The 10,046-nt window shown below is 43.6% G+C and overlaps 1 protein-coding gene across 2 annotated transcripts; it reads left to right on the top strand.

The window, feature by feature from the left end:
- Window positions 1-1,186: 1,186 nt before the first annotated feature.
- LOC137840175 (uncharacterized) lies at window positions 1,187-9,788 on the top strand. 2 transcript variants are annotated; one of them, XM_068650265.1, is made up of 4 exons: window positions 1,187-7,980; window positions 8,070-8,147; window positions 8,252-8,377; window positions 8,494-9,788. In XM_068650265.1, the coding sequence occupies exon 1, from the start codon at window positions 2,487-2,489 to the stop codon at window positions 6,918-6,920; it is 4,434 nt and encodes a 1,477-aa protein (XP_068506366.1). In that variant the 5' UTR covers window positions 1,187-2,486; the 3' UTR covers window positions 6,921-7,980; window positions 8,070-8,147; window positions 8,252-8,377; window positions 8,494-9,788. The 2 variants fall into 2 exon arrangements, with proteins under 2 accessions (XP_068506366.1, XP_068506365.1); XM_068650264.1 differs by having other exon boundaries at window positions 8,070-8,151.
- Window positions 9,789-10,046: the final 258 nt, after the last annotated feature.

Raw genomic sequence — 10,046 nt, 5'->3', positions numbered from 1 at the left:
ATTCTACATAGTACAATGAAATTGGAGACCTCCATCCAGTGCATGAGGTAGATACGAGTAACATAGTCAAGTCAAGTAATCGACTAATAGAAAAGTAGATGAATAATCAGAAACAGTAGTGCGGACAAAGTGCAGTAGTAGTAAATTCTGCACCACAAAGTCTGCATAAGATCGAGGCTCTCTGCACAGGTCTGTGAACTGCGGCTGACCTGTGCCTGATCTTGTTGACCTGCGGCTGATCCAGCTAACTTCTAGCTGACCCTGCTGACCTGTGGCTGATACCCCAATACCCTGTCTTGTCTCTGTTCTACCTATTGTTTCTGCCTTCCTTCTGTCTAAACCCCATAAGTGGCGGAAACGATTTAAGATCGACATGCCGAAAAAGGGCAGGAGATCACAGTCTGTAAAGTTGTGCTGGGAGCGACGTGCTAAAACATGTCGCTCCCAAGCACCTCTTCCACCTTCTGCTGATATCTCTGCCCGGCATGAGCGTGCTGTTGAAGCAACTGAAAGAGATACAAATGATTTGCAAATGGATAAACATGATACAAATGACAAGCAAATGATAACAAACAATACTGGACACTCTGAGAAGAATACTCCTGCTGAAGTTTCCATTGGTGTAACAGTACCAGTGCAACATGATTTGGTAATGTATGTGATGGCAACTCACAGCCAAGACCATCCGAGATACGGCCAATCCAGAAACAGTCAATGTGTGGCTAATTCGGTAACATTTCTGGCTTTCCTGCAGGATATAAATAACTTGACTACGTCTGACCTGGATGCTGTTCTCAGTGTGAGTAATGAACTGTATACATGTACTGTGGTTGCGTTGAAAGCCCGAGGATGCTTTCTAAACAGTTTTTTGACGGTTGATGAACTTCCAGAGATTGTAAGTAGTTCCACAAAACAGCATGTGTTTATTAGGAGTATGTCAAGGTGTGGTTTTTTCACCTCTTTTCATGGAGATGCACTCTTTCTGAACCTTTGTGACAGACTTGAGTGCTTGACATCAGAGGTCGGTTGTGCTCTTCTGATTATGCAGTCGACATGCATTGCTGTTTTCCGAGACCACCAAGGCAAGTACGGATATTTTGATCCTCACTCTAGAGGACAAGATGGCCTCCCTGCTCGCAATGGCACAGCTGTCATGATGCTTTTCGTGCATCTGAATGACCTTAGAAATAAATTGACAGAGATCTACACATGTTTTAAATGCTCCTGTAATTCTCAGTACGAGCTTGTACCAGTCCAGTTTGAACCTATTGATGTTCCTACAAATGACATTGAGATGGTGCCATGTACTTCATCGCAATCTGTGCTGGCAGATGTTGATGACGACAGTGTAAGCAAAGCTGTTTCCGAGACGTCATATTTGGAGATGAGTGATTCTACAACACCTGCTGGTGAACAACGTCACTGTGACGAGTTGATCGATGACGATGGTGAAGTGGTTTCTTGGACTACAGGTAAAGAGCTCCAACGTTTGTCAAAAATTCCAAAATCAAGTAGGAGGAAATTTCTAAGACGAATGAAGGCACAGAAAAATTTGAATGCTAAATCTGAACAAAGACTTGCAAAACAGGAACTAAAGAGAAGAAATAAAAATCTGAGATATAAGGAAAGGTACAGTCAATATCTAGAGATAAGACAAAGGAAGAGGTGTTATGTTAGAACGCGTTATCAGCAAGACGTACATTTTCGCACTAAACAAAAGTCCTATTATACACAACGTTGTAAGACTGATCATATCTTTATGAAGAAAAATCATTCCCGCTTCTTACTTCGTTATAAGATGGATGATTGTTTTCGAATGGGACGATACACCTACAGAACGCAACGTTACCGTGACGACCTTCAGTTTAATGCAAGACAACGTTCCTACGTAACGCAACGTTACCGTGCCGATCCTGAGTATAATGCAAGACAGCGTACCTGCGTAACGCAACGTTACCGTGCCGATATTCCAACAGAACTGCGTGGCTTGAACATATTAGAGAGACACCTCATTTCCAAATGCATAGCGTTTGCCAAAATTGTACCACTTCCCAAAGGTCAACAACGAGCCATTCGCGGAAATGTTGTCTGCGTGCCGTCGGAAGTACAGGAGACAGTCAATGCCTTGCCGAGGATAAGAAGTAAGTCGCAGATGTTGAGAGTGAAACTGAAGAGACGACTTTGCTACAAAGGCCATCAGTTTTTTCAAACTGTCACTTGGTCCAAGCTAATGAGCGCTCTGATAAAACTGAAGCAAACTCATCCTCAATACAGAAGCATAACTATCCGTGACGATCCGGACCTTTGCGACCCAACCCTCACTGATGATGAGAGCAGCTCAGATGAAGCGGAAATGAGTGACAGTGAGTACAATGAGGAAGCTCTGGAGGAGATATACAGATTTGAGAGTGAAGCTCTGTGTGGAATGAACAGTGACTCACAAAATGTCAACAGGGGTAACAATCAGCAACAAGAAAATGTAGAAGATGGTGGAGTTATTCTTGAATCATGTCTCCAACCAAGTGACGTGTCAGAGGAAATTGAGTTTTACTGAGGGCATTTACTCTGTTGCTCCTGCAGAAAGAAATAACCCAGTAAGCTTTTTCAAGACTCCCAAACTCGAGGCCATGGCTTTTCCAGCGCAGTTCCCGACCGGGCAAAACACACTCGATGAAGAGAGACCGATAAAACTCACGCCGAGCAAGTATTTCAAAACCCGACTGTGTTGTGTGGATGAACGTTTTGCGAGGGATCCGACCTATTTGTTCTTTGCTCAGTTTGTGACCGAAATATACCAGGCGACGTCGAGCATGACAATACAGCTACGCAAAGGTAAACCGTTTACCCGAGATGGTCGAAGAATTACCAACGCTATGCTTCAGGACAAACGTCAAGTTGAAAAACTGGTGCGCAGCAAAGACGCCGTCCGCTTCATGACGCCACTGAGAGGCACGCCAGCCTATTGGGAGAGAACCACCAAAGATCTTTTTGCAATGATCCGACAGCTGGGTACACCCACATTCTTTTGCACATTTTCTGCTGCTGAAATGCGTTGGGAAGAGGTCATCACTGCCATTAAAGGGCAACAAGGTGAGGTAGTGAATTTTGCTGAACTGGACTGGGCAACCAAGTGTGAAATTCTACGTGGCAATCCGGTGACGACAATGCGCATGTTTGACAAATGCGTGGAAGCTCTGTTCAGAGATTTGATCCTCTCTCCGGCACAACCGATTGGTGAAGTGGTTGACTACTTTTACCGATTAGAGTTTCAGCACAGAGGAAGTCCTCACATACATTGCCTCATATGGGTTCGAGGTGCCCTTGTATTTGAGGAGTCTTCAGACAAAGCCATCTGTGATTTTGTATCCCGCTACATCTCTGCTGAGCTGCCTGACCCGCTAAAGGAACCCGAACTGTACAAAAAAGTCACAGAAGTTCAGATGCACAGCAAAAGTCACTCCAAAACGTGTGTCAAACACCAGGGTGCAAATTGCCGCTTTGGATTCCCCAAACAACCGTGCCACGAAACGATGATCATCAGGCCTGCGCCCGTTGACGATGACAATCGAGATCGACACGGGGACAATCGCTCGGCGGCCAACGCCAAGCTTGTTCCCGTGCTAAATCTGCTGCATGAGTCTGAAACTTCATCCTTGACTTTGCCTCAGCCACTGTCTAAATGCAACCTCACTGGTGACGACTACATGAACTGTTTGCACCAGACGGCTTCGTCGAGTTCTGTCGTTCTTAAGCGAGAACCTAAAGACTGCTGGGTCAACTACTACAACCGCCATTTGCTTCTTGCCTGGGATGGAAACCTGGACATCCAGTACATCCTGAATGCCTATTCTTGCATCGCATACATCTGCAGCTACATCAGCAAAGCGGAACACGGTCTGAGCCAATACCTGAAATCAGTTATTGAAAACTCCCGCAACGAAAACGTCAACGAGAACGACGAAATGAAACAAATTATGCAAGCGTACTCCAAGAAGAGAGAAGTGAGTGCTCAGGAGTGTGTGACGCGCGCATGCGGCTTGCATATGAAACAGTCGTCTCGCAGTGTGGTATTTGTACAAACGAGTGAGAATGCGCTGAAAATGAGTTATCCTCTCTCACTGCTTGAGGGCAAAACCCAGGACTCGCACGAAGTGTGGATGACTGGCCTGCCAGACAAATATAAATGCAGACCTCAAGCGGAGGAATTTGAAGTAATGTGCTTGGCTGATTTTGCATCAACGTGCAGAATTGTTTACGGCAAACAAGTCAAAGGTAAAAACGTTTTGCGTCTGCTGAAAGACATGGGGTTTGTACAAAAAAGAACAGAAAAACCTGCGGTCATCAAATATTGTAAAGTCTCGGAACAAAAGAATCCAGAGGAATATCACCACACCTTGCTCAAGCTGTACCTGCCTCATCGTGCCGATTGCCAGTTAAAATCTGAACGCTTCCCCACGTCTCAGTTGTTCCACGAGCACGCCTGTGTACAGTTACCATATAGTGACTCTGTTGAGCGTGTGTGCGAAATTGTCAAAAGGAACAGAGAAAGGTATGAGAAACACAGTAAAGACATTGACGATGCCATCCAAGAGCTGGAGGAGAGTGGGCTTGTCATAAACGAATGGTGCCACCTGGCTCCTGAGAGTGAGCTGCAAAGACTCGAATACATTGAGGAAATCAACACGAGAGACGACCCGAATGAGAACGCGGAGGAAAATGTCCCCGACTATAACGTGAGGTCGGCGACAACACAAATGGCTATTGTGACTGAACCTGCTGCCATCGATCCCACGGTGTTACGCGGTATGTATCGAAACTTGAACCGAAAACAAGCGTCCGTTTTCTACAAAGTCCGAGATTGGTGCGTAAAACGTGCATGTAGCTCAAAGCCGATCGAGCAATTTTTTTACTATGTCAACGGTGGCGCTGGGACCGGGAAATCGCATCTGATCAAATGTATCAATGCAGAGGCCACGAAAATACTTCTCAGACTACCACGATTGGCTGAGGAAGCAGACATTTCCAAACAGACGGTTGTTCTCGCAGCCTTCACCGGTACGGCGGCATTCAATATTTCAGGGACGACTTTGCATTCTCTCCTCAAACTGCCGAGAAGTCTCAAACCCCCGTATCAAGGCCTGGGCAACAAACTAGACGAAGTCAAAGCGGAGCTTTCGATCGCTGAAATACTCATTATCGACGAGATTTCCATGGTGTCGAAAGACCTCTTTGCCTATATGAATACCAGATTGAAACAAATCAAAGGAATCAATTTACCTTTTGGCGGCATGTCTGTACTTGCTGTCGGAGATTTCTTTCAGCTCCCTCCTGTGAGACAATCCAAACCTTTGTGCGTGTACGATCCCACACGGCTGGACCACTGGCGTGACAACTTCAAAAAGATCACGCTCACGGACATCATGAGGCAGAAAGACGATGCCGCCTTTGCCGAAGTGCTGAACAGACTCCGCGTCAAAGACAGGTCGGACGAACTCTCTGAACCGGACGCAGCTCTGCTTGCTACGAGGTACGCTTCGCCAGTAAGCTGTCCAAAGAATATTCTGCATATTTTTGCCACCAATAAACAGGTAGATGGCCATAATTCTGCAATGCTGGATCTGCTTCACAAGGACATTGTACAAATTGACGCAGATGACTACAAGAAAGACAAAAAAACTGGCAGAATGGCAAGGCAAGCGACCCCTGTCCAAGGACCTAAGAACGGGTTGCCCGACTCGATCAAAGTCGCAGTCGGCGCTCGTGTTATGATCACACGCAATATTGATGTTCAAGCAGGTGTGTGCAATGGGACATTTGCAAAAATTGTGCAATTGGTGAACTACCCAAATGAAGCGCGTGTACAGAAACTTGGGCTGGAACTAGACTGTGTCACTAAGACAACAAGTGCTGCGAATTCTGTGTTCATTGACAGACAGGAGGAGAGGATGCAGAATTCCGGAGTGGTGCGCCGGCAGTTTCCCATTAAGCTTGCTTTTGCCTGCACGATCCATAAGGTACAAGGCATGACAACATCAGAGGCCGCTGTTTCGCTGAAAGGAGTTTTCGAACACGGCATGGGCTACGTAGCTCTGAGTAGAGTGACTTCGCTCAGCGGTCTTCATATTCTGCATATGGATGAGAGAAGAATTCATGCAAATCCGGAAATCACTGCTGCTCTTGCTGAGATGACAGAGGATTCGTTGGACAGTATAATGCCCCTGTTTCACGTCATGCCGAGGGTAGATAAAGCAAAGGACCTGATCGTCGTCCATCATAACACCGAAGGGCTGTCTTGTCACGTGCAGGATATCGCGTGTCACCATGAACTGCGTTTTGCTGATGTTTTGTGCCTCACAGAAACACACCTCAGAGGATCTGCGGCTGCCTGCTTAGAAGGCTATACCATGTTTCACAGGAATCGAAGTGATTCTTATACAACCTGTCCCGACTTGGCGAGAAAACTTGGTGGTGGCGTAGGTATTTGTGTCAAAAGTCACATCGCAGCCCAGGAAAAAAAATACGTACAGGGTGTGACCGATATTGAATTTGTTGCGGTGAAACTCGAAGCGCCCATCAATTTGTTGATCGCTGCCGTTTACAGGCCTCCGGGCCACAGTCTGCGCGCATTTCTATCAAGCTTGGAAAATCTGTTACGTTATCTTGAAGTCATGGACCATCATCAAATCTTGGTATGTGGCGATTTTAACGAAGATGCGCTCTCTGCCTCGTACAAGCCCGTTCTTGAATTGTTTTGCTCAAAGGGTTACACGCAGCTCATAACCACTGCTACCACTGACAAAAACACATTGATTGACCTCATTTTTGTCTCTCGACCTCAGTGTGCTCTTTATTCAGGTGTCCTGCAAACATACTACAGCTATCATAATCCTGTTTTCTGTGTTTTGGACAGTGAAAGGTAAGACAAATCTAAATTGTGTATTTCAGCATTTGGAAAACTATCAAGGACGGAAATCAGATGGCGTAAGTGGCGGTGTGTGGTGGGTGATTTGTTGAATTGAGATGAGTTGGTATCAGAGGCGTAGGTGGCTCAGAAAGGCAAATGTAATGTTGACATTAGGCAGAAACCTCACGATTTAAAAAAAAAAAAAATATATATATATATATATATACTACAGACCAATGTGAATAGTGGTACACTATATTTTACGCTAATAGTATAAATGATGATTTATATATTATGCTGATATTTTAAATGGCTGAACTCGTGTCTGTAGATGTAAATCAAGTTGAGTTAAGGGAAGGCGCTCAACCACCAGGGGTTGCTTTAGAGCTGCACCTTCTTGGGCCGCCCATGCATGCGGCAGTATCTGCACCTGCTGGGCAAACGACCATTGAAGGCGAGAGGAAAGAGTGGCGAGGGGATGACACGGCCGTTGACGCCTAAAACAATCTTGGTGCTGGTAAGACTTGCAGAAATAACTGCTAGTCTACTCGTCTGTCGGATCGACGAGAGATTCCATCTCATCGTCCATCAAAGAGAAGGCTTTTAAAATTTTAAAAAGCCTTCCCTTGACTCAACTTGATTTAAATTTTACACTTTTAAAAATTTGAACTATTTAAATATTTAACTTTTAAACTTTTCATATCTTGACATTTTGCAAATGAACTAAGAGGCGACTTTTTAACTTTTTACATTTTTTTTCATTTTAATTCTACAATCATTTTAAAGATGATTTCAGGGAAGGACTTTTAATTCTAATCCTACAATCAAATTTTAAAGATGACCTAAGGAAAGGCCTTTTAAACTTTTTTATCATTAGTTTTTTATTTTAATTTTAAAACATGTTAACGTCATAATCACGAGGCGAGAACAGAAAACAGATGAGGTAAGTTGCTCATCAATAAACATGTTTTTTCCTTGTCTTTGTAAAGACACTATATGCTTCTATTTTACTCTTCTGTATTTTATGAGTTTCTTTTATCTGGCGAAAGCAGTTCATCCCACAATGGAGGCCAGCGGTAAGCATGACATATCACCTTATTGTAACATTTTGTAATTCATAGCCATTCACTTTACTTGGATTGTCCTTTTTTTTTTCTCCACAAAGACCTTGAGCATGCAAAAACTTTCATCGTGGACCAATGACTCCCAAACCAGGGAGGCAAGAAGCAAGACTTATTCTTCCGTGTGTAGGCAACAAATCTTTTATTGACTATTGTCACAAAACACCCCTTAATTTTAAATGTTTTTCAACTCGTATCCTCAACAACTCAATGTTTGTTGTTTCAGTTTTTCCGTGTTTCCTGTAACTCCACGTGCTCCGTTTGTCAAGACAGGCGTTTGGCCCCTGTGGTACTCAACTTTGATGAGATATGGCCTGTCTTGCCAGAGAAATGACTGAAGAAGAAGACACAGGTTCGTGAATGTGTTCCCATCATTCACTCTTTAGTACATGGATGCTAGTTGTACATGTGCTTGAAGTATTGTAATGTGATTTTCAAAAATGAATTCATAATGATATTATATTGTAGCACAGCGACAGCCAAGTCTTTCAAAAACACTCGTACGATGGAGGCCAGCATCATGGAACGCAAACTCCCAAACCAGCGTAGCAATCATGACTTCTGCTGATTCTTCTATGGAACAATCAAGGGCACCTCTGGCAGCTCTACGCTTTGACTTGAACATCCACTTTTTTATTGATTTTTTTATTTATTTTTTTAACATGATGTCTTTTATGTGCCCTCTCTGCATCCATTGCAGCCTGGTGATCCTGAAAGGGGGATCCTCCCATCTGTGGTCCCTTCTCAAGGTTTCTCATTTTTACCCTGGTAGGGTTTTTTTGAGTTTTTCCTTGCCCTTTTGGGAGCTTAAGATCAGGTTGTGCTTTGAGAATAATTGCCAATTTGTCTATGTGAAGCCCTTTGAGACTGCTTGTGATTAAGATCTATGTAAATATATTTTACTTGACTCTACTTCTATGAGTAGCCAGCAAGGAAAATTGTCAGGAAGCCCTTTTTTGAACGAATCGTTCACTCACGAGCCAACACTAACAGCAACACACACATAAATTGAGTATGTGCCGATGCCACAACATGAAATCTCAAAATTCCCCGATTTGCCACGCATGCACGATTAGCCTTGCGGAAACTGACCTGTGGTTTGGTAATCCTGTTACAATTCGCTCGGTATTTAATGTTGGACAATTTCCCACGGAACATCTCTCACGTGACACCGGTGTGCCGCGGCACACTGGTTGGGAAACACTGTTCTTGGGTATTGCCTGCGGGTCGACATGCAATGCAGACAAAGAACAGCCTGGCCTTTAACTGTTGGAAACTTGCCCCTCTGGTTTTACTCTATTAAGCCTCAGATACGTACAGTCTGTTTTCTGTTCTCCTTTATTTATTTATTTATTTATTTATTTATCTGTTTATTTGTTTACTTGTTTGATTGCTTATTTATTGTTTAATCATACATTTATTTGGTTACTTTATTTTCGACAGTGCTTTGAACTATGAAGTTGTAATCATTTTTATTTGCACAATTGCTGGACTTTCTACATTTCTTTGCCTCAAACCATGTTTACATTACGTTTTGTATATGCATCCCAAGTCTGTCTAATACCATCTACAATCAGGCTACAGTTGAATTATTAAATAAAAGAAAACACTTGTGTTTATGCGGAGTAGAAATGAACGCTGGGATAGGCTCCAGCACGCCCGTGACCCCTGTGGGGACTAAGTGGTTCAGAAAATTGATGTATCGAATCAGTAAAACATTACATGTCCTGACGGTTTATTGTGGTAAAAAATAAAACAAGTGAATTGACTTTATTCAAGAGTTTGTTTTTTGTTTTTTTTTATTCGCCATGTTTGAGCGTGCCAAACAAGGAATTTGACTTCGGTAAATCACAGCCTCTGTTATTATTTATTTCCTACTTCTGGATATTATTCACATTGCTGTGATTGTTTACAGCAGGGGTGTCAAAGTCCAGTCCTCGAGGGCCGCATCCCTCCATGTTTTCCAAGTTTCCCTCGTTAAACACACTTGATTCAATGATCAGGCTCCTGCAGAACGTGAG

The sequence above is a fragment of the Syngnathus scovelli genome, chromosome 3 (assembly GCF_024217435.2).
Source record: "Syngnathus scovelli strain Florida chromosome 3, RoL_Ssco_1.2, whole genome shotgun sequence".
In the NCBI taxonomy this organism is placed as follows: Eukaryota; Metazoa; Chordata; class Actinopteri; order Syngnathiformes; family Syngnathidae; genus Syngnathus; species Syngnathus scovelli.
Note: the sequence above shows the minus strand (reverse complement) of the source record. Positions and strands in the feature narration are given on the sequence as shown.

Coding starts and splice junctions, on each gene's coding strand:
- LOC137840175 (XM_068650265.1), top strand. CDS start 2,487: ATGGTGGAGTTATTCTTGAATCATGTCTCCAACCAAGTGACGTGTCAG.